This window comes from Spermophilus citellus (genome assembly GCF_964194105.1).
Source record: "Spermophilus citellus genome assembly, chromosome: 4".
Taxonomy (NCBI): domain Eukaryota; kingdom Metazoa; phylum Chordata; class Mammalia; order Rodentia; family Sciuridae; genus Spermophilus; species Spermophilus citellus.
Window position 1 is genome coordinate 109,055,314 of NC_138185.1, and position 25,403 is coordinate 109,080,716.

The following is a 25,403-nucleotide window of genomic DNA, read 5'->3' on the forward strand; positions in this document are numbered from 1 at the left end:
CTTAAAAAAAAAAAAGAATCTGCAATTTGGTGAAGACCTACTACTTTAAGATACTAACAGATGTTCCTTCTCTTTAAAAAAAAAAAAAGAATATTAGTGAACTATGAAAAAGTGTCCAAGAGACTTGCAAGAAGCTGTGTCCCCTGCATGGACATCAGAACACTTAGGGGATCTAAAATACTTGTTTAAGAAAACATAATGAAAGATTTACTGCTTTACTAATGTTTTTGCTTATCTCCATTCCCTTTCTAGGCTGAGAGAACAACAGTTTGGTTAGGATAGCACAGACCCTGGCTACCTCAACTCAGGCAGTTGATTACTAGATCTGCCTTCCAAAAGCCCAATCTTCTAAGGACCATGTTGATACCTTTGTACATATTGTTACAAATTTTACTCAGATGGAGACTGGACACCAACATGGGATCTCAGAGCCCACACTATTATGTATAGTGTTCAAAATATTCATTACCCAGCTGAGATGGTCTTTTTACATGGGCTCTATTATTATTATTATTACCATACAATTCTTAATACACCTTTATATCACAATTTATCATATCTCTGTATACAAGATATGTTGACACCAAATTCACATCTTCATACATGTATTTTGTATAATCCTATCCCTGCAATTCCCCTTCTCCTTCCCTTTCCCTCCCACCCCTCTTCCCTATCTAGAGATAATCATCTTCCCATGCTCTTCCTCCCTACCCCATTTTGAGTCAACCCCCTTATATTAGAGAAGACATTTGGCATTTGTTTTTTTGGGATCGGCTAACTTCACTTATCTGCTCTAATGCCACCTTCAATTTTCCTTGCCTCACTTTCCTCTTATTGCATCTAACACCACTTTCCCGGTCCATAGAGGAATACGAATCCCAGAATAATTTCAAAATGAGACCTCCTCAGGAACAACTACATTTGTGTGGTACAAAATATTGTCCAATATCCCAGAGAAGATTACAGGCAGTAACTGATTAATCCTTCCCAGACCATTCTTTGATGGACGCACAGGCTTTAAAGTTGGGGATTATTTCCTCATTGGGGACCTACTGGATTTCTTTAAAGAAACAATGGTTTTCTGTGCCTGTGCAGGAAATGTTTTCATCTGTAAAATTAATAACTATCCTTGGGCTATTGAATGACTCAGAAACTGGGCTGGGAATGTGGCTCAAGCGGTAGCGCGCTCGTCTGGCATGCGTGCAGCCCGGGTTCGATCCTCAGCACCACGTACCAACAAAGATGTTGTGTCCGCCGAGAAGTAAGAAATAAATATTAAAAATTCTCTCTCTCTCTCTCTCTCTCTCTCTCTCTCTCTCTCTCTCCTCTCTCACTCTCTCTTAAATAAATAAATAAATAAATAAATAATTCTCTTCTCTCCCCCCTCTCCTCTCTCACTCTCTAAAAAAAAAAAAAAAAGAAAAGAAAAAAGAATGACTCAGAAACTTCACAACTCCCACCCAATATTTTCTAGGGAATTTAGTGATACCATTTTCAATTAATTCATTAAAGGAATCAGCTCGGTGGGCAAGCTCCCTAAAGTTTTTTTACTCCACTGGCACAGCACATCTCTGGTGGAAGTCCTGATGGTGATGAATACTTTTTTAGTTATACCTTATCACCCTGTTGGAGAATTGGGGCACACCATTGGGTCCTCTGAAATCTGTCAACAACTTTGGTCATCCTGGCCAATGAGACAGCCTTGTCCATCTCAAATTTACGTATTTCTCTGTTAGCTGAGCAAGGAGGAGTTTGTGCTATAGCAAATACAGCTTGCTGCATTTATAGTAATACCTCCTCACAGGTGGAGACCAGGATTGAAAAGATCAGGCAATGAGCAACTTGGCTACAACACAGACCCTTGACCACCACAGATACCTTTTGGATGGGATGGGGATAGACCTAACTGACTGGTTCTCCAGCCTCTTCTCTTGGATACCAAGAGATATTAAGTCTATTTTACTAGGACTTCTCTACCTAATTCTGACTGCCCTGCTTATCACTGCCCTTGTATATGTCTCTTTCCATTTACTGCTCTGTTGCTGTTCCACCCTTGTCAACTATGCAACTAAAACCCAGAAGAAAGAATGTCAACAACAAGTAAAAAGCTTTCATTCTAAAGACCCCCCCTCATTGCGTCTTTTCAGCAGGAAATAGCCTGGAGATGTCATTGCCCACTTTCCATAGAAATGGAAGCTAGAAATTGACAGCGGGGAAATATAACAGGGGTTCACTTGATGCTTTGACTATATCCCTTGTTGCTTTAAAACTTTTTTTTCTTTTTCCCAACCTTCTTTTCCCTAAATTTCTCCTCCCTGATCTTCTTTTCCCAGATCCTGTTTTTCCTACCCTTCTCCTCCCCAATCTTTTCCCTGATCATCTCCTTCCTGACCTCTCATTCCTAATCTCATTTCTCTGAATCACCTCTTTGAAGAACCCCTGTTCCCCATGATGGTCAGAATTACAGGCTCTGGGACAGGAGCCCCCTGTGTTTCTCCACTGCTAGCAAAGCAATAAACCTTCTTTTTCCTTTTTCTCAAAAAAAAAAAAAAAAGAAAGAAAAGAAAGAAAAGAAAAGAAAGAGAAAGAAAGAAAGAAAAGAATATTAGTGAACTGAATCCATCAATATTTAAAAAGGTCAATACATTATGACCTTGTGGGCGTTTACCCTAGTAAATAAAAGGTTGATTGGTATAATATTCAGAAATTCAACCAGTATAATTACCCATATCAATAGATAAAATTATGGGTTCCAAATGGTGGAAATTAAAGGAAGTTATGTCCTAGACATTTTTGGTGCTTGTGTTATATCACCTGTACAACTCCAAAGGTATCATTTGTATACTGTTATTATTCTACATGAATGACAAACTGGCACTATGCAATAAAATAAAATTGCAAATTTGTGAAATAACTGACCAAAAGGCAACTTTGAGCTGGATTAACAGAAATAAAAAAATCCAAGTAAAAATATATTATCTTCCAGCTATTCCACTTGGCCCAATTCACACTATACCTGGAATATTCTATTTTGTCCTGAACTCTATACTTCCAAGGACACCAAATTTTGCCAGAGAATGAAGGCCATAAGTCAAAGGAACTATAAACATCTCATATTTTTTTTTAAAAAAAAAGTTGTCACAACTAGAAATATTTAATCTTCAGAAAAAAGACATTGGGAACATATACTGCACTGTAATTATTTATGTTCTATGTGTCCTGAAGACTGTCAATTTCCTAAGGGAAGATTCCATGCCCTGTTTTTAACTTTGTATTCCCAATACCTAAAACATGGTAAGTCCTCAAATGTATGAGGGGCTCAAGGAGAAATAAACTAAACTTTAATAACAGAAATCAGAAAGTGGTTATTCTGCAATGGAGAAGGAAGGAAAAACTGATTTAAAAAAAAAACAAACTAAGCCCCATAGCATTATTAAAGGTTTTAGCATTACATACCAAATGTGTCCCTTTCCCCTACCTCCCGCAGCAAAAAAACTTAGTATCTCATTAACCTGAATTAAGCCTAGGCAACTCTTGGCTGGTATACAAGTATCTTCTGTGTCTGGAGTCAATCAAACCATAGGATTTGACTTCAGAGGAAAAATGAATACTGAAAAGTCAATGACAATAAATGCTAACCCCACTTAACTGGCCAAATTACCCTGGTGACTAAATGAAGTGACACATATCACAACAAGATGATTCTCATATCCAGAAATGGTATAAAGAATATTAGCCTATCCCTGGCACTGGAATAAAAAAAGAATATTAGCAATTACATTCAATCTTGGCAGAACTACATCTGAATTTCACAAATAATCTAAATTACAGATATATAACTCTTCCAATGAAAGTGATATTCCTGAAAAACTCTCTCAAAATACATTTCTGAAAGGCAATCATATTTTCCAACAACTTCCATTATAATTCCAAAGAGTGACAGAAATGGCTCTGGTATGCTAGTGCCTGCCACAGACCCCTCCTGTCCTCTGCCTTAATAAGCCAATTGAAAAGAAACAACAACAACAACAACAACAACAAAAAATTTTTATATATATATATAAAACAATGATAGAAATGACCCAAATAAACTAAACAGTTTATTGACAAAATTAACTTTTATACTGTTAGCACATGCTACAAAAGGATAGATAGTCTGGCAGCTATAATTTATGTATTCAGATAAGAACTACAGACAAGACCTAAGCAAGTCATACCCCTTCCACTCTGCCTTGGTTTTCTCACTTAGAATTAATTAACTAAAAAATAGTAGATACATAGATGAACGAATGAGTGCCTTTTCCATAGACAAGTTCAGGTGTTTCTCTAATGCCTGATAAATAGCAGGGCAACCAATCTATGAGACATGGGTAAACAAACATCAATGTCAACTAACACCTGATGTAAACTCTCCTAAACCGTTAAAACTTAACAAATGAAGTAATTCTGTTCCTCTAATAAAATATATATCATCTCTCTCTCAGATTATTAAATGTAGCTCTTTTCAATGTAGGCCTTCATCTAGTTAGGCTTTCCAGACTTAATTTTTTTTCAGTACAGATGCAATTTTTAGAAATTTTTTTCTCTTTCCACATTTTTAGAATATTTTAAAACATCTTTATTGGTGAATTATAATAGGATTCATTTTTGAAATATATGTACCTACACATACCATAATTTGGTCCAGGTTCAATTTTTATAAAATCCCACACTTACTTAACATATGCATAAGATTATTTGAAGCCTGATTTGTTTTTTAATTAGCCAATTAATTTAGTTTTTTGCTATAATATTTTTCTTTTCCATATTTTTATTGGTGCACTGTAATTATTCATAATTGTGGGATTTGTTGTTACATATTCATGTACATGATATAATAATATGATTTGGTCAGTATAATTCCCTAATATTTCCCCTTTTCCTCTCTAACTCCCTCATCCTTGTCTTTTTCCTCTACTTTACTATGTACTATACAACTTAACAGAGTGTTTTTTCCACAAGTAGAAAATGAGCACACTCTTACATAATAATCAAACTCCATTTAAATACATTCACAGATCAACAATACCTAGTGAACTCATAATATAAAAAGGTATATATGGCAGAACATTTGCACTATTACTGATGTTTCCTAACACTAATATTTAAAAAGGTTCTAATGCATATAGAATATAAAAAAGAGGGCTAGGGCTGTAGCTCAGTAGTAGCACACTTGCCTGGCATGTGTGAGGCACTGGGTTCAATTCTCAGCACCATATATAAATAAATAAATAAAATAAAGGTCTATCAACAACTTAAAAAAAATTTTTAAAAGAATATAAAAAAAACAATAAGACAGAGTAATCTGTGCAAATATACACATATAATGAAATTTAGTACAGACCTTTTTTCTGCCTGGGTTTTTGAGATTCAGCAGATGCAGAATATTGAATTTTCTGAAATGAAAGAAGTTATCTATGTTAAAGCAAGCACTTAGGATATATTCAAATAACAAGAATAATCAGAAGCTCATCAATCATACAAATAATTCATTAAATATCAAGTTATACCTTTTCTATCCAAACTATAATGCATAATGCCTATTTATAAAATATATTTATAATGTATATTTATAATATACAAAAATATGGTATATAATATATGCATCAATATTTTTAATGTATTAAGTTCTAAAAAACTTCATATTAGTATTCTCCTTCTGATATACTTCTCAGTAATCAAACCAGAAAGGTAATCTCTATTTGATAAAAGGAAGCATATAAAGTCATCTGCACAGAAATTGCCTAGAACTCAATTCTCAGAGGGAGATATAATACTTACACCATAACTTTGTAGAAAATCTTCAAATGGATTTTTCTTATACCAATTTCGTTTTATACATGAAATGCCATGTTATAAGCAAAAAAAAAAAAAAAAAGAAATTTTCCTATATATAATAAGAGACTTTAATTCTTAAGTTCTAGATACGCAACAAATCCTGACCAAGTAAAATGAAAAAGAAATCCACACTTAGGTATATTACAAGAAACTGCACCAGAGACAAATAAGAAATTCTTAAGGTTGGGGATGTTGCTCAGTGATAGAGCACTTGCCTAGCATGAGGCCCTGGGTTCAATATCTAGCATCTCAAAAAAACAAAACAAACAAACAAACAAACAAAAAACCTTGAAAGCAGCCCAAGAATAAATATATCACCAGATAACCTACAAAGAAAGGACAAGTAGATTGGCAGCAGTCTACTCTACAATCAAAACTGGAAATTGAAACCACACTAATAAATCATAAGAATAATTACTCCAAATGTCAGATACTAAGTACAATGACTATTAATCTAGACCACACATTAGCAAACCATGCCCGCAAATCAAATCCAGTGTGTTTTTATATGACCCACAAGCTAAGAGTGGTTTTTATATTTTAAATGGTTGAAAAAAGTATATTTGGAAATTCCATAAGTCAAATTTCAATGCCTACAAACGAAACTTTATCAGAACACAGCCATACTTCTATGTTTATATATTGAGTAGGGTTTATTTTATACTACAACAATATACTTCAGTGTTTATAACAGATTGTATAGTCCACAAAGCCCAAAATACTACCTGGCCCTTTACCCAGAAAAAGTTTGCCAATCCCTGAGCTAGAGTTTTATACCCATCACAACTAACTTTCAAGATCAAAGGCTTTCAGAATGTTGAAGTTTTTAGACTCTCACTAAACTGTAAGGGATAAACACCGGAAAACAAGAAAATAATTCCAGAATGAAGAAGGGAATAAGCAAAGGAACTGCTAAAATATATGAGTATTTTCAGCATCTTTTTTTTAATATTTTTTTTTTAGTTGTAGACGGACACAACACTTCTATTCTATTCTATTTATTTGTTTATTAATTATTTGGTGCTGATAATCAAACCCAGTGCCCCACAGCCAGATGAGTGCGCTATAACTTACAACTGAGCCACAACCACAGCCCTATTTTCAGCATCTTGTTAAACAAAGTATAATTTCTGGTGCTGAATTAAAAAAAGTATCAAGAACTACAAAAAACTAAACAACAAATGGCTTAAATTGTCAGATGGCAATAAGCAGTAAAGCATTTGATGGCCCCTGTATTATTCAGATTTAAGTGTGAACTTCAAATTAAACACCTATTTAAAATTTTTTTGGTACTCACTAAAGGAAGGCAACATAAACAATGTACAACAAATGGAATGAGAGGTGCAGAAAGAGAAATAATTCAGAAAGAGAAATAATTCGGCTTGGATTATGGCTCAGCGGCAGAGAACTTGCCTAGCACGGGCGGGACCTGGGTTGATCCTCAGCACCACATAAAAATAAAGGCATTGTGTTGTGTCCATCTACACCTTAAAAAAAAAAAAAAGGTGAGGGACTGATAAGGGCTCTAGCCCTTGCCTGGCATGTGTGAGAACTTAGGTTGGATCCCCACCACAAAAACATAAATAAACAAATGGAGGGGAAGGGGGAAAAAAAGGAAGGAAGAAAAAAAAAGGGGGATAAAATTCTCCAGGATAGATTCTATCAGAATGGATTTTTTTTAATATTTATTTTTTAGGTGTAGATGAACACAACACAATGCCTTTATTTTTATGTGATGCTGAGGGTCAAACCCGGGTCCCGCCAGTGCTAGGCAAGCGCTCTATCCTGCTGAACCACAATCCCAGGCCCAGAAGGGTTTGTTAAAATATCCAGATGCATGTTATTATAAAGACACATCTAAAACATAAAGACAAAGTAAAAGATGGGAAAAGATACATCAAGAAAATAGAAACAAAAAGAAAACCACAGTACCAATATTAACCTTAGACAAAACAGACTTTCAGGAAAAAAAATTTATCAGGAGAAAGAAACTGGTTCAAATAGATCAAAGACTAAAACAGAAAAGGCAAAAATTTTAAAGCTTTTAAAAAACAGGGTATGGAAGGATTATTTACTATATAAAACAATATATACACACAAGTAAATTCATCCATATTCAACTATATTAAAATTAAAAACTTCTGGCTGGGGGCAGTGGCCCATGCCAGTAATCTCAGCGGCTCAGAAGGCTAAGGCAAGTTCAAAGCCAGCCTCAGCCATTTAGCAAGGCCCTAAGCAACTTGGCGAGACACTGTCTTAAAATAAGACATAAAGGGCTGGGGATGTGGTTCAAGAAGTAGTGCGCTCACCTGGCATGCGTGGAGTGCTGGGTTCCATCCTCAGCACCACATAAAAATAAAATAAAGAGGGCTGGGGATGTGGCTCAAGCCATAGCGCGCTCTCCTGGCATGCGTGCTGCCCGAGTTAGATCCTCAGCACCACATACAAAGATGTTGTGTCCGCCAAAAACTGAAAAATAAATATTGAACATTCTCTCTCTCTCTCTCTAAAAAAAAATAAATAAATAAAATAAAGATGTTGTGTCTGCCGAAAAACTAAAAAATAAATATTAAAATTCTCTCTCTCTTAAAAAAAAAGATGCTGTGTCCACCGAAAACTAAAAAATAAATATTAAAAAATTTCACTCTCTCTCCCTCTCTCTCTCTTAAAAAAAAAAAAAAAGACATAAAAAAGGTTGGAGATGGGGCTGGAGTTGTGGTTCGGTGGTAGAGCACTTGCCTGACACATGTGAGGCACTGAGTTCCATTTTCATCACCACATAAATAAAATAAAGGGTTCTTGTTGTTGTTGTTTTGTTTTGTTTTTTTTTTTTAAAAAGCAGGGCTGCGGATGAACCTCAGTGGTAAAGCACCCCTGGGTTCAATCCCCAGAACCGCTCCACAACTCCCTGCCAAATTAGAAACTTCTGAAGCTTGATACAATAGATACATAATGGTCCCAGCTACTGTGATGGCTGAAACAGGAGGATTAAGAGCTGTAGGTGAGATCTCCATCTCAAAAAAACAGAACAAAAAATGAATTAAGAACTTTTGTTCCACAAAAGGAAAGAGTAAGATAGATACATACAGATAGACAGAGATATACAGATATGTTTTTATTCAGGTTCCTTTACTGCAAAGCCCTCAATATTTCCTAAGTGATTAGAAAAATGTTAGGGCACTTAAGGTCTCAGAAGCAGGCTTCAGAAAGCAGTCTCTCTTTCTGACCTCCCCTGCCCCTCCTTCTGCTTGGTCCTCTTCCTCCCTTAAGACAGGCCACAGAAACTAGAATTTCCCTGTGCCCCACAGCAAACCCTAGAAATTTAAACCTTCCCCTGCCTTGAAGTCACTGGCATAATGAAATTCTAACTTACCTGGTCAAATCATAAGACCCCATTTAAGAATCCCTACTGTCTACCTGGAAGGAATGCTACACAGAGAGGTCAAGAAGAATCTGACTGGATCAGCCTTGCTGGGCTTCCCCACTCAGTCTAATAGTAAGCATGCTTACACAGTTAAGTCTCCATAAAAACCTAAAAGGACAGATAGGGAGAACTTTGGGAGAGTTGAACACATGGAAGTTGCTGGAGGGTGGTGGATTGGAAAGGGCATGGAAGCTCTGTTCCCTTTCCCCATATCTCATCTCATCGTCTGTATCTTTTGTAATATTCTTTTTAATAAACCAATAAATATAAGCAAGTGTTTTCCTGAGTTCTGTGAGCCACTAGAGCAAACTAATCAATCCCATGGAGGGAGTTCCCAATTTATAGCTAGCCAATCAAAAGCACAGGTCAAACCACCTGGGCCTCACTACTGGTATATGAAAGGCAAGATCAGTCTTGAAGGCTGAGCTTTCAACGTGTGGGACCTGATGCTATATCAAACAGATAACATCAAACAATTGAATCAGAAGACACCCTACTGGGGGCTGGGGATGTGGCTCAAGCAGTAGTGGCGCTAGCCTGGCATGCAAGCGGCCCGGTTCTATCCTCAGCACCACATACAAAGATGTTGTGTCTGTCGATAACTAAAAAAAATAAATATTAAAAAAAAATTCTCTCTCTCTCTCTCTCTCTCTCTCTCTCTCTCTCTCTCTGGGTTTCAGCCCCAGCATTGCAAAAAATAAAATATAAAAACAATAGAATTAGGGTATTATAAAAATTTTATAAGTATAAATCATGGAAACCAGAGCTATCTGCTTGTTGCTTTAAAAAAAAAATTAAGCTGGGCACAGTGGTGTACCCCTATAATCCCAGCTACTCAGGATGCTGAGGCAAGGGGATTAGAAGTTGAAGGGCAGTCTGGGCAATTTAATGGGACCTTTTCTCAAAATAAAATAAAAAAGGCTAGGGAAATAGTTCAGTAGTAGAGCACTTGCCTAGCATATGCAAGGTCCTGCGTTCCATCCTTAGTATCACAAATAAAAAAAGGGAAAAAAAATTCCTCCTTTTCATATATTTATCTATAAATATCAGTCCCCAGTTCTTTTATAAATTCCAGAAGAGGCAAAATAATTTATCATGGAAAAAAATGGTGCCACTATCCAGCTTCTTTCCATTAGAAACAGTGCTGCAACAGATATCCATGTACTATGTGCTTATGCTTTACTTTTATTTCTATGGGACTTAGGTTCAGGAGTGGGATTGTTGAATCCTCTTAATTTTATTAGGAGAGGCAAGATCACTTCCAAAAAGGACAAAAATTAAAATTTCCATGCAGCAGAAACTTGAGAAAATGAAATTACTATAAATATAACACTACCAGCAATAAACTCAACAACAATAAAATAGTTTGCTTCAAGCTGAAGTGCTAAAGTCATTTTTTAAAAAAGTCATTCTCTTTAAAATACTATTTGAGATTCAAATATGCAGAACAATTCTGCCATCACAGACATCAAATTCATATTCTGTCCCACAAATACCTATCTATATGACAACAAGCACTAGAGGATAAACAGTATTACAGCATGTCACCCTTTATATATCTTAAGATTATGTAGGGGGCTGGGATTGTGGCTCAGTTAGAGCACTTGCCTAGCATGTTCGAGGCCCTGGATTCGATCCTCATCATCACATAAAAAACAAAACAAACAAACAAACAAACAAATATATATATAACTATTTTAAAAAGATATGTAGGCAAAGTAGGTCTTTAAAATTTCCAATATCTTAAAAGTCTAGTAACATTAATCATGTTATTTTAGTTTTTTAATTCTTAATTTAACAAAATATCTTTGCTTTGGGTTTTCTTTATACTCAGTTTTAGACTAAAATAATGTGATTACTCTACAAATGAAAGGAGAATAGAAAACAAACAAAAGTCCATTGAGCAGATAATATGGCCTTGCTTATTAAGACAAAATTATGTTGTAAAATAATCAGCCAAAGCAAGTATGCTTCCCAGGATGTTTTTCAAAAGACAATAAATTCTGAAAAACTAAAATCATTCTAATATAGTACAGAACAAGTAACAGAAACTTAATACTAAAGCAAGGTAGATAAAGTTTGACATTTGGAACTTTAGAGAAATTAGACCCAATTATGCACATATGATTCACTACTACTATAGGTTGGTTTGAGGTGGCTAAGGGAACGAAGCACAAAAAAACAACCAATCAGGCACGGCAGACAGTGATAATCACCTGTCAATCAGCAGGGTCTCCTGACTAATCCTGGAAGGACAGGGATCTCAGCAAGATCTCCCAACCAATCCTAAGAGGACAAGGGACCCTAAAACCTCCCTTCCTGCCCCAAACCTCCCTTCCTGCCCTAAGCCAAATAAAATTCCAATCCAAGGCTGGGTGCGACTTCCCCAGACCTGCTCTGTTTGACTGGAGGGTCTCGCCTGGGAGGGAATCTCAATCAGCCTTGCTCAGCAGCTTTTACTCTGCCTCCTTTTGGTTACTGGTGCCTGACCTTACAACTACTATCAAAAAACTAAAAACAGAAATAAAATATGATCCAGCTATCAAATTACTGGGTTTACACCAAAAGGAATGTATGAAGTATTAAAGACATGCTTCTGTTCCCATGTTTATTGCAGCACTATCCATGCTACCAAGACATAGAATCAAAGGAGATGTCCAACAACGAATAAACAACAGATAAAGAAAATGTGGTACATTTTATACAGTGTAAAATAATTCAGTCATAAAAAGAATAAAATCCTGCCATTTGCAGCAACACAACTGGAACTAGAGGACATTACACTGAATGAAATAAGGCAGGCACAGAAAGACAACTTGTGTTCTTGCTCGTAAGTGGACAGTAGGGCTGGAGTTGTAGCTCAGTGGTAGAATGCTTGCCTAGAATGAGAAGGGACAGGGCTTGAGCCTCAGCACCACATTAAAAAAAAAAAAAAAAAAAAGGTTAATTCTTTAAAAAAAAATAAGTGTACGCTAAAAACAATCGATTTATTGGAAGTAAAGAGTAGAACAGTGATCACTAGAGGTTAGGAAAGAGTAGGGAAGAGGGGGATTAAAAGGAGGCTGGATAACAGGAATCAAAACAGAGATAAGTTCTAATGTTCTACAGCAAAGTAGGGTCACTATAATTCACAACTATTTATTATGTATTTTATAAAGCACTAGAAGAAACCAGGCGTGGTGGCACACGACTGTAATCCCCACTGATTCGGGAGACTGCAGCAGGAGGATCACAAGTTCAAAGCCAGCCTCAGCAATTTAGCGAGATCCCATGTCAAAATTTAAAAAACAAATAAAAAGGTCTCAGGTTGTGGCTCACTGATTAAGTGCTCCTGAGTTCAACCCCCAGTACCAAAAAACAGGAAAAACAAAACAAAACTAGAAGAGTTCGAAGGTTCTCAATGACAAGAAATGATAAATACTTAAGAAAATGCTAATTATCCTGATTTGGTCCTTATACATTGTATACATGTAGTGAATTATCACACTGCAACCCATAATATGTACAGTTATGTGTCAATTAAAGATTTTTAAATAACTACCACTGGGTCATCCTGATTTCATTTGGACTAATCTTACATCTAACAGTTCTGTGGAGTTGACGCTTCATTCAGACCAGCTGAATTACCAAACAGTACTTTCCAAAACTTAATCACAACAGAGAAAACATGGTCCTGCTTCACTAACAAAAGGCAGTGGCGTGAAAGCTTTGCAGGCTGTATCTCAATATATTCCTAATTCACAGGATTAACACAAACTGTCTTTACGCAAGTGGTAATAATGCCTCCTTTCCATACTGTCAAGAGAAAGAAAAAGAGGACTAGGAACAGAGCCGTTTCCAGTGAAAATCTCTTTTCTATCCAGCGGACCCAAAGAAAGACCAGTACTACTACAGAGTATGGGCCACAAAGGACTCAGACTTGCCCTAGGCAACCATCTCCAGGGGTGAACCGAGGCCGCACTTGTCGTTCCGCCGCTCGGGACTCAGCTCCGCCTCTCCCAGGAGTGGCTGCGCCTGACAGAGGCAGTCCACCAGCCTGCCTCGGGGACGGACGGGTGCTGCCCTGCCCCGCTACTGGGACACTAAAAAGAATCTCAGCGCTCACCGACTCAATCGTCTCCTCAGCCATCTTGGCTCCGCCCACTGCTGCGCTGCCGGAAGTCAGCCGTTTCCCAGACGACCAGGCAAACGGAAGTCGAAGAACTGGGAAGGGCGGGAAGCCTTCGCCGAGAAGGAAGTAGATGGCCCTGTGGAAAGCTGAGGCTCCGAGCCCAGGGACATCCGGGTCGGAGGGGAGTGTTGGTGTTGGCACTTCAGACCCCGTGGCTCTAAAGGAGTGGGTGGGAGACCTCGCTCGCTGTGTAGAAGCTGCACGCAGCACACTCCGATATGGTAGCATTGTTTTCCAGCTTGCTCTGGCTCCAATCTATCTTTAATTCGATCCTGCTTCCAGGAAGGAGTCTTGGTTGAAAGTCTCAGGCAGAGAATTGCTTTTTTGCTTTCCAAACAAAACTGCCCATTTCTTGGCTTTCGTTGTCTTCCTGAAGTACTCGGCTCATCAACCTCCCACTTTTGTTTGCGGTTGTTTGCAAATCCGCTGTTGGTGGGCTGCATTTGAGTCTGTCTTGTTTTGATTTGGACATACTTTAAAATCAGGAGATTTCACAAGAAATCTAGCTTCGGGATAAAGAGCCAACAATGAGCCTGCACTGCTGCATGAAAGTAAATAGCGGCTGCGACTGTAGATAAACATTTCGTTGACTTTGTCCACAGTCCTAACATCCCAGCGTACTTCAGGTGTTTTACCTTACTCACCTGAGTGAATTAAATACTTGTGTCATCTGAGGAAATGGGTGGGCTTTGTAGGCAAAAATAACTACTGCGTGACCTGAGCCAGTCATTTATTACAGCTCATTCTAGTTCCTGGAACTAGAATAAACAAGATACAGGATCTCTGCACCCGGAGGAACGACCTTCAGGGTGTAGCAAGTCAGACAATAAGTAAGCAAAATTTATGAAGAAACATTTCGCCAAGTAAATACAAATGACTCTTAAACATGTGAAAAAAGACTTTTCAAGGAAGAAAACACATGCAAATAAATATTTCCAAGTGATACTTTTCATCTTTTACATTGGCAAAGAACAAAAATTTTCACTGACATAGATATGAGGAAACGTGCATTCTTCATCCACTAGCAGGAATGTGAATTGGTAAAACTTCTATTTAGAGCAGTTTGAAAATAACCAAAATTAAAAATGCACATAACCTTAAACTCAATTATTTCAATTATAGGAATTTATTCTATAGGTATAGATGAGGGAAATTACAAAGGTATTTGATGCAGCATTGTTTACAATAAACCAAAGCTTGAAAGCAACCTAAATGTCCAACAATAGAAGTTATTAAATAAATTATAATTCCATACTATATGGCACATGAAAAATAAAGAGGCAGCTATTTACATATGATATAGAAGAATTGCCAGGATACATAATTAACAAAGACAAAGTGCAGAAAAATGCATATACTATCTGTAATTAAAAAAAAGAGAGAGAAATATTATGTACATAATTGCTTGTATACTCGGAAAATATTTCTGGAAGGAGAGTCAAAATACTAAATGTTACTTTTAGGGAGGAGAACTGGGCACCAAAGGTACAGGGAACAGGAGAATTTTCACTCTACCTTTTGTACAATTTGAATTTCATTTTATATGTATGTATTACCTATGCCAATAATAGAAAAAAAATAAAAAAGAAACAACTGTACCATTAGGACTGTAGTAAATGCTAAGAAAAAGAAACAAAATAGTGTTTTGAACAACCAATAAAAAAAAAGAAAATAGCAAATAAGAGTAAATAACAGGGGACCAGTCTCTAACTTGTTTCAATAGGGAAGTTTTCCCTGGATATTTTAAATGAGACCTAAAGGATAAGGCATTAGCTTGGAAAAGGGATGTGCAGGTCAGGGAAGATTTCTAAGGCAAAGGAAGAATTTGTGCAAAGGCCCTGAGGATGGAAGAAGCTTGGCCAGTTTGTAGCACAGAAAGAGAAGTGTGGCTGGAAAAAGAAAAGGGGGAAAGGGTTTGTTTCAATAGGTGAAAAAGTTGGAATCTAGTGGTGTAGATCCACAAAGGCCATACGAGGGATTTTACTGTAAGGACATTGGGAAGGCACTAGAGAGTTTTGAGCAAAGAACAACATGATCAGAATGAACATTTAAATAATTCATGTTAGCTAATGAGCAGAGAATGAATTGGGAGAATCCAGGGGAGATAAAAGACTGCAAATGAGATGAAACCAGTTCACCTGAACCAGAAAGAGGGTAAAAGAAATGGGGGGAAAATAATGAATTCTTAAGAAACTTAGAGGATGGTACAAACCTCCTGAGGTACAGAATGGGATGCACAACAAGCAGATAATGTTAAAGGAATACTGCCAGGTTTCTAACTCTTAAAACAACTGTACTATTAGAAGAATGCTACAGCTAAAGACTAGCAGGGGAGCCTTAGAGAAAACATTTGTAGAAAAGTCAAAAGCCTGTATCTCAAAATATAAAATCTCCCTGGAAGGGGTCCTGTAAGAAATAAAAGAATTCCTTTCAATAAATAGAAGCCATTGTTGTTATGTTTCAAAATCTCTCCTTTGACCCCAGATCTAAGGAGAAATAGAGTACTTTCTAGATAGGTTCCTTTTTCATAAGAAAGTACATTAATTTCTCAAATTGCATCACCACACTTAATGTGCTTCAATTATATAACTTAAAAACCCTTCTCAAAAAACAATATCTTGGGGCTGGGGATGTGGCTCAAATGGTAGTGCGGTAGCGCGCTCGCCTGGCATGCGTGCAGACCACGTGCGATCCTCAGCACCACATACAAACGAAGATGTGGTGTCCGCCGAAAACTAAAAACTAAATATTAAAAAACTCTCTCTCTCTCCTCTCTCACCCCCCTCTAAAAAAAAACAAAAACAAAAAAAAAAAACAATATCTTTACAGGAAAATCCTAAATATCACATAAAGCATGTTTGTGTATCACACGAGTCTTCATTTCCCTTAGAAAACCTCCTTAAATGTGACCCTATTTATTAAAATCATTGTAATCATATAGCTGTGCAAAGCATTCCAAACAAGACATTAATCTAATTTTTAGTGGGAAATGAGGAGGCAGAAGAATCAGGCATAAGTAATTTGTAGTACCTCCAATATGGTTATCTTTTATTTACTTTGGTATTGGAGATTGAACACAGGGGTGCTATAAAACTGAGCTACATCTCCAGTTCTTTTTATTTTTTTTTTTTTTTGAGACAGGGTCTTGCTAAGATGCTGAGGCTGGCCTTGAACTTGGAATCCTCCTAAGTCACTGGAATTACAGGTGCCCAGGTGCAATTTAAGGTTAAAGAAAGAGCTGCAGCTGAGTTTCTCCATTTTTAATATTTAAATGTCATTTTTACTTTTCTCAGAGTCCACAGCCAGCTTTTTTTTTTCCATGCAACCTGCTGGGTAGTATCTAGCACCTCTAGCACCTCATGCCTCATTTGAAGTGTCTAGTGTTCCCAAAACTCATACCACAAACTTCTGAGACCTCAGCCATCACTTTGGGAAAAAACACTTTGAAATAAAACAAAATATTCATATTATTTGTATGCCTTCACAAAGTATTTTAAATATGTCATTCCTAATGACATACTCAACAATGGTCAATGGTGAATATGAGCAAAGGCATATTTACCATTTTGTTTGTGACAAAAGAAATACTAGAAACATCCAAATATCCACTACCAATAATTGTTTAAATAAAACAAGGTACATCCATACTAAGACATATTACGCAGCTTGTAAAAATCCTTAAGATGGCAAAATAGTTATATAGAGAAGGTGAAGAAAATATGCTTCCATTTTGGTTAAAGGAAATAAAGGGGAGAGATATTTACACATTTTACAAATACAATTCTGAGAAGAAATAATAGGAAACTGTAAGATATCTGTCTTTGTGGAGGGAGTAAAGGAACTAAGGGACCTAGGATGGAAAGATACTGCTTTTCATTATTTACAATTATATAAAATTTAACTTGCTATCATTCATGTATTTTTAATTTAAAATAAGTTAACAAAATATGTAAATAAAACCATTTTAAAACTCTAATTCCTGGAACTTACAACTGCTTTATATGCAGAAAATCACAAGAGAATATTGCTCTCACTCTATCAAATAACAAAAGAAGCCATTTTATATTGAAAATTTTTTTAAAAAATCTTAAATTCATCAGGAAGAAGAGGACACAAGCCTAATAAACGAAATTTGAGAAAATGTCAACCAAGTTCTTCATAAGAGAGAAAAGACTCGTTGCTGCTCATATTTCTAATTGAACTATACTAGGAAGAATCATCCACCATAGGGGGAGTAAAGAGAAACTTGCTGAAAGTTAACAAAATTTTAATGGCCCCATAGAGGCTGGCATGACTTTAATATCTGGGAGGACCCAAATCCACAGAGGAAGCCCGCACCCACCCACCAATCTTACTTCATAGATATTAAACAAATACAGGGATGTAGTATACCAAATTTGGAAGGAAATGAATATTAGGAGAGCAAAGAGAAATCTACCATGTTAAGGAGCCTTTTCCAGGTGCAAAATACCTTTTAAAATGAGGGGGCAAGGTAGAAGAGCTGAGAAATCCATCAGAGGCACTCTTGAAGACTTTTAGGAGGGGCAGGAGAGTGGAAAGTCTCATCTCTCAGGCATTGGGGTCATTCCTTTAAAAAAGACTAAGAACCTGAACAAGTGACTGCTGAGAAAATTACCCCCCATCCAGATGATTAAAAAAAAGAAAAGAGAAAGGAAGGAAGGAAGGAAGGAAGGAAGGAAGGAAGGAAGGAAGGAAGCCAGCCTGGAGTCAAAGCTATGAAGCAGAGAGAGACTGTTTCCAAAAGCTGATGGTTAGACTGTTAAGCAGTTGGATCTCTGGAATCTTGCCGGCATCCCTAATCCAGGTCCTGATGAAGTAAAATTCTCACCTTCAAAATATTTGTAACTAGTGGTGAACCAAATCAAACTAAAGCTACAATAAGGTCCAGTTATAGGTCAAATATACATCAGATTAGCCTAAAACAAAAATGGCCACACCCCATTTTGGAAGTAAATAATAAATAATGCTTACTTCAGTCTCACTTGTTTTTTTGTTTTGTTTTGTTTTTGGTACTGGGTATTGAACTCAGGGGAACTTGACCACTAAGCCACAGCCCCAGCCCTATTTTGTATTTTATTTAGAGACAAGGTCTCACAGAGTTGCTTAGCGCTTTGCTGTTACTGAGGCTGGCTTTGAATTCACAATCCTCCTGCCTCAGCCTCTTGAGCCACTGGGATTACAGGCGTGTGCCATCACACCCGACTTCTCTTGAGTTTTCTTAAATTATCCACCATACAATCAGAAATAGTCATGTGCTGCTCAACAACAGGATATTTTGTTAGGCAATATCATCATTGCACAAGTATGATACACAAACCTAGATGGAATAGCCTCCAACACACCTAGGCTACGTGGTATAGTGTATTGCTCCTATGCCATAAATCTATAACGCATGTTACTGTACTAAATACTGAAGGTGGTTGTAACAAATAATATTTGTGTATCTAAGCATATTTAAACAGAAAAGTTGAATAATACTAGGTAATAAGTATTTTTTAGTTTAATTTTCATTTTATGGAAATACCATTGTATGCGTCGTTTGTTGATGATCATTGTATAATGAAACACATGACTGTATACAAGACATGTGCAAAAACAAGAAAATGAGACCAATGATAAGAGAGAAGACACAAGCAAAACTAGAGAAGACCCAGATGGTGAATTACCAGTTGGGATCTTTAAATTAACTATGACCAGGCATGGTGGTGCACAACTGTAATCCCAGAGACTCAGGAGGTTGAGGCAGGAAGATCACAAGCTGAAGGCCCTAAGCAATTTACTGAGACCCTATCTCATCATCATCATCATAATAAAGGTCTGGGGATATAGCTCAGTGGTAAAGCACCCCTGAGATTATCAGTACCCAAAAGTAAAACAAGTAAATAAATAACAACTCTGGTTAAAATGCTAAAAACTCTAGTGGAAGTCAAAATAACTAGAATCAACAGGTGTTTTTTGTTTTGTTTTGTTTTTTGTTTTTTGTGTGCTGGGGCTTGAACCCAGGACCTTGTGCATGCGAGGCAGGCACTCTACCAGCTGAATGATATCCCCAGCCCTGGTCATTGACTGTTGCTGATGGTTCTTATTCTACTGATAAGGTTTTTGAAATAACAATGATAATACTAAAAAATCAAGTAGAAGGGCTGGGATTCTGGCTCAGTGGTAAGAGTACTTGCCTGGCATGTGTGAGGCACTGGGTTCGATCCTCAGCACCACATAAAATAAAGGTATTGTGTTCACCTACAACTAAAAAAAAAATTATTTTTAAAAAATCCAGTGGAAAACATGCTTCAAGAAATGGGAGACTCTGGCAGAAAATGGTAATTATACAAACAATAAATAATACAATAAAATAAATAAATAAATAAATAATACAATACCAGAAATGAATTCATTACATTAAGCCAGGTGCAGTAGTGCACACCTGTAATCCTGGCTACTCAGGAGGCTGAGGCAGGAAGTTCACAAGTTCTAGACCAGCCTGGACTTATCTCAAAATAAAAGATAAAAAGGGGGTGGGGATGTGGCTCAATGATAGAATATCACTGAGAGTTCAATTCCAGTACTGAAAAAAAAATTTAAGGCATTATAACTATAAAAAGAACCAATTTTAAAAAGTCATTTTTAAAAAAAGATCTCAGATGATTTTAAGAGGAAAGCATCCAATCTGAAAACCAAACAAACAAATAAAAAAAGAGTGGGGGAAAATCATCTGAGATCTGTAGGATAATATTAAGTCAAAGAGATTGGAATCTCAGAGAAAAGCAGCAGTATGGAACAAGAAATATTTAAAGAGCTAATCATCAAGAATTAGCCAATATTAATAAAAAACATCAACAAAGGTTTGAAAGGTACAGTAATCTCCATACAAAGGAAAACATGTAGACATATCATAGTAAACCTGTTATACACTAAAGACAACAGATTCAACCATTGTGAGGGGACGCATTGTGGACAGTGAAACAAAAATTAAAATGATGACTCTCACCAGAAACAAGCGAGACCTGAGTATAACTTCCTTAAAGTACTGAAAGAAGAATAAAAGCTTACCATAGAATTAGAATACCATATCAACTACAATAGCCCTCAAAAATAAAATTAAAGACATTTTCTGACAGATTAAAAAGTGAGAGAATTCACCTCTAGAAAACTGCAATAAAAGAATGCTAAAAGTAGGGGCTGGGGATGTGGCTCAAGCGGTAGCGTGCTCGCCTGGCATGTGTGCGGCCCGGGTTCGATCCTCAGCACCACATACCAACAAAGATGTTGTGTCCGCCGAGAACTAAAAAATAAATATTAAAAATTCTCTCTCTCTAAAAAAAAAAAACGCTAAAAGTATTGTGGGGTTTATAGTATATATAAGTAAAATATAAAATAAAAAGAATATTCTAAGAGTACATATTATTTTGTGTTGCACTTTCTAATAAAGTAGCCACTGGTAATAACTGTCTATTTAAATTCATTAAACAAAATTAAAAGTCTATTTACACTAGCCACATAACCACTAAGTACCTACCATATTGACCAATTCAGAGAATATTCCTGTCATCATAGGAAGTTCTATTGGACAGTGCTATTCTAGAGCAACAAAGAGAATGAAAATGTTGCAGATCACATAGTCTCCACTTCTTCTTCCTTCTACTTATAAACTTCAAATAATGTAAATCAAACAGGGCATGGTGGCACACATCTGTGATCCTAGCAACTCTGGAGAATGAGGCAGGAAGATTGCAAGTTTGAGGTTAGCCTTAGCTTAGGCCCTAAGCAATTTACCAAGATCCTATCTAAAAAAATAAAAAGGGTTGGGGATGTAGCTTAGTGGTAAAGAATCCCTGGATTAAATAAATCCCCAGTACCAAAAAAAAAAAAAAAAAAAAAAAAAAAAAAAAAAAAAAAAAAAAAAAACTAGGGCAAGAAGGGACTGGGGTTGTGGCTCAGTGGTAGAGCACTTGTCTGGCACATGTGAGACACGGGGTTCAATCTGTAGCACCACATAAAAATAAATAAATAAAATAAAGGTATTGTATCCATCTACAACTAAAAGTATATATATATATATATATATATATATATATATATATATATATATATATATATAAACTAGGTCAAGAAATAAATTTCCTTAGGTTGGTAAAGGACATTCATAAAAACAAAATAAACCCTTACAGTTACCATTACACTTACTGGTAAAACAACAAAACCTTTACTCCTACTATTGAGAACAAACAAGGCAAGAATGTTTTTTGGTTGGTTTGTTTGTTTTTTGGTTTCAGTACTCAGGATTGAACCCAGGGGGGCCCTCTACATCCCCACACTTTTCAAAAATTTGAAACAGGTTCTTGCTAATTTGCCCAGGGTGGTCTCAAACTTGCTATCATCCTGCCTCAGTTTCCTGAATGGGTGGATTATGGTGTGCAACACCGTATCTGGCAAGGTAACTGTTCTTATCACATGTATTAAACATTATAGTAGATATTGTAGCCAGAACAGAAGAGCAGACAACAAAATAAAAGGCACAAAAATGTGATTCACAGATCATATTTTTGTGTATATATAATACTGTATGGATTCTACATTTATGTCTAAAAGCAAGGTGGCAGAATTTGAGATAAATGTACAAAAAATTGTAATTTTATATACTAGCAACAAATAAAAAAAATGGAATATAAAACTTAGTACTTAAGCCAGGTGTGGTGGCGCATTCCTGTAATTCCATCAAGTCAGAAGCCTGAGGCAGGAGGATCTCAAGTCCAAAGCCAGCCTCAGCAACTTAGTAAGATCCTTTCTATATTAAAAAAAAAAAAAAAAAAAAGTAGGGGGATGAGGATGTAGCTCAGTAATTAAGCACCTCTGGGTTGAATTCCCAGTACCAAAAAGAAAAAATAAAAATATAAATTAGTACTTTAAAAAATCAAATACAGGGGCTGGGGTTGTGGCTCAGTGGTAGAGCGCTCGCCTAGCATGCATGAGGCACTGGGTTCGATCCTCAGCACCACATAAATGTAAAATAAAAAATATTTAAAAAAAAATAAAAAATAAAAAATAAAAAATAAAATACCTGAGGAAAAACAATCTAATGAAAGAGAGCAAGTCCTATAAGGAAAGCTACAAAACATTGCTATAAAAATATTAAAGAAAATCTAATAAATGACAATGCACACTATATTTATGGCTTAACTGACTTAATACTAACAAAATATTCAGTCTTCTTAAATTGACCTATAGATTCAATGAAACCTTATCAAGATTCCAGCAGCCCTTTCTAAAAAATAAGACACACTCGTCCTAAATTTTACATAGCAAAGCAAATAATGCAAATAATCTAAAATAACCAAAGCAATACAATTTTTTTTTAAACTGGGGATTGAACCTACACCTACACTGAGCTGCATTCCTAGTCCTTTTATTTATTCACTTATTATTTTGAAACAGGGTCTTGCCAAGTTGTTGAAGTTGGCCTCAAACTTGTGAACCTCCTGCCTCAGCCTCTCAGCCACTATGCCCAGCTAATCAACTGATTTTCAACCAAAGTGCTAAGTAGATCTAATGGGTGATGTAAATCTTTTAAAACAAATGTTACAGTAAACTGAATATTCATGTCAAAATAAAACCTCAATATGTTAACAAAAATTAATTTGAAATGGATCATACACATAAATTAAAGCTCAACCATAAATGTAAACCTCAAAATTATTATAATTATTTTTATCATTTTTGTGTGTGCCAGGGAATGAACTCAAGGTCACTCAGCCATTGAGCTACATCCTCAAAACCATTAATTTAAGATGGATCAGTATGTCTGGCTACAAACAGAGTTTTTATGTAGGAAAAGACATGAAAGATACATGGTAAAAGATAAGCAAATAGAAGATAAGCATATATAAACATGCTTAATATCATTAATCATCAGGTAAAAGTAATATAAATTAAAAAGCCGAGTTATATCATTCCTGCTAAAATAGCTAATATAAAAAATTAATAGGGGCTAGAAATGTGGCTCAGGTGGTAGTGCACTTGCCTAGCATGCGTGAGGCAAGGGTTCAATTCTCAGCACCACATAAACACAAAATAAAGATACTGTGTCCACCTAAAACTAAAAAGTAAATATTAAAAAAAAACATTAATAGGAAATGTTGACATATGTGAAGCAATTGGAACTTCATATATCACTGATAGGCATACAAAACAGTAAAACCACTGTAGAGAAATGGAGTGCAGTTTTGTATAAATACAAGCTTACCATATCACCTATAAATTTTTTACTTTTAGGTATTTATCTAAGGGAAATGAAAACATGTATTTACAAAAAAGTAAAAAAACAAAAACAAAAAACGCTCAAATTGCCCCAAACCAGAAACAGCCTACTCAAAAAAAAAAGATATACAAATTGGGGTATATTTATACAATGAAATGCTATTCAGCAATAAAGAACAATCTACTGATACACACAATATGGATGAGTCTTTAATGTGTTATAAATGAAAGAAACCAGATACAAGAGTATGTGTTGTATGATCCATTTATATAAAATTCAAAAGCAGGCAAAACAAATCATCAGTGATTAAAAACCAAGTGATCACTGGGGTGGAATGGGGCTCAAAGAAGATTTTAAAGGTACTTGATGAGAACTTAATTTTAATATTCTATAGCTTCTTCTGGGTGGTTATTACACAGATGTGCACCATGGCCAAAACACCAAACTGAACACTTAAGATGTGTATGCAATTTACTATAAATAAATTTCTATATGTCAATTTAAAACAAGACAAGAATTCCTATTCTGGGGACATCCGTTTCCAACTCTTTGCTGACCTATCTGATCTGCTCAATTCAGTGATTTGGGGGTGTCTATCTGTTCAGGGTTAGGCGCTTGATAATGAAATTTATCTTAAAGGGCACACAATCCAGTTTCCCCCCAAACAGCATTTGGAATCTGTAAATCAATTTTACAGAACCAACAATCATATTTACATTAGTTGGTGTGCAAACATTTTATCACTGTAAGGCACTGACTTGTACTAAATTTTTTACAAGAATACATCACAGAGTTCTTTAAAAAATACATTTTTTAGCCTACTTTATTGCAAGTTGGTCAGAATGAAAGGGTAAAAACTAATTCTTTAAAGTCATGCAAAACACTATCACCAACCATTAGGCATATTTTCTGGCATCTGCTGCCAAGACTTTTACAATATTCCAAATTAATATAAGGATTTTTGGATACAAAATATTTCCTATTCAAACCAAGCATCTTTACTAAAGCAGGTGGACACTTAGGTCAGTTTCATCCCTTATTAGGAAACTCTAGCATTTGCCCTAGATTAGGTAAAAATGAACCACAAGTCAGGATATGTGGGTAGGAATTTATTAGCAAGCAAACAACTTTGTTCATACCAGGAAGACCAGCTATTAGATTATAAATTACTTGAGAGCAGGTGCAAGAACAATTTTAGAGCATTCCATAAGGATGTGTACTGCTCAAGGAGGCTCACAAAAGGGTGCTCCATAAATGCTGATTATCATTTTATGATGCTGTTCTCCAAGAAAATGGTGATCTGCAAAGATGGGAATACACATAGCAAGAGATTTTCCCTGCAAGAGAAAACTAGGACATTCAAGTAGCAACTTTGGATAGGGTTTCCAAAAAAAATTTAGGACAAAATCCTGCTCCGTGTTTGCTCAACTGTCAGGAATCTCAATATGCTAACCAATTCCACAGAGCCTGATCCACATTGCACAAGGCCTAGATTCAAAATTCTAATAGCCATTTAATGTGCACTGAAGTGGCTTCTAGGGCACTGTTTTGTTATTATGCATACAGAAGGAAACTGCGATCATTAGAAGGAAATCCAAAATCTATAGGAACACATTTTCAGCCTAAGTGCTTTCTTTATAGGGAATACACTGTCT

The 25,403-nt window shown here is 36.1% G+C and overlaps 2 protein-coding genes across 7 annotated transcripts in view; both read right to left on the reverse strand.

The window, feature by feature from the left end:
• The window catches only part of BBS4 (Bardet-Biedl syndrome 4), a 71,815-nt gene extending 58,364 nt beyond the window's left edge, over positions 1 to 13,451 (reverse strand). For 3 of the 6 annotated variants that reach the window (XM_081291784.1, XM_081291787.1, XM_081291786.1), the window contains exons 1-2: positions 13,407 to 13,442; positions 5,384 to 5,435 (exon numbers count right to left, since the gene is read on the reverse strand). In XM_081291784.1, the coding sequence (XP_081147910.1) occupies positions 5,384 to 5,435; positions 13,407 to 13,430 (76 nt within the window). In that variant the 5' untranslated portion in view covers positions 13,431 to 13,442. Of the gene's footprint in view, positions 1 to 5,383; positions 5,436 to 13,406 lie in introns of all 6 variants that reach the window. The other 3 variants (XM_081291788.1, XM_081291783.1, XM_081291785.1) reach the window with 2 other exon arrangements.
• A 10,497-nt stretch (positions 13,452 to 23,948) lies between these two features.
• ARIH1 (ariadne RBR E3 ubiquitin protein ligase 1) overlaps positions 23,949 to 25,403 on the reverse strand; it is a 136,211-nt gene continuing 134,756 nt past the window's right edge. Inside the window, exon 15 of the mRNA XM_081292103.1 lies at positions 23,949 to 25,370. The gene's annotated coding sequence lies outside the window, so the exon portion shown is untranslated. The remainder of the gene's footprint in view (positions 25,371 to 25,403) is intronic.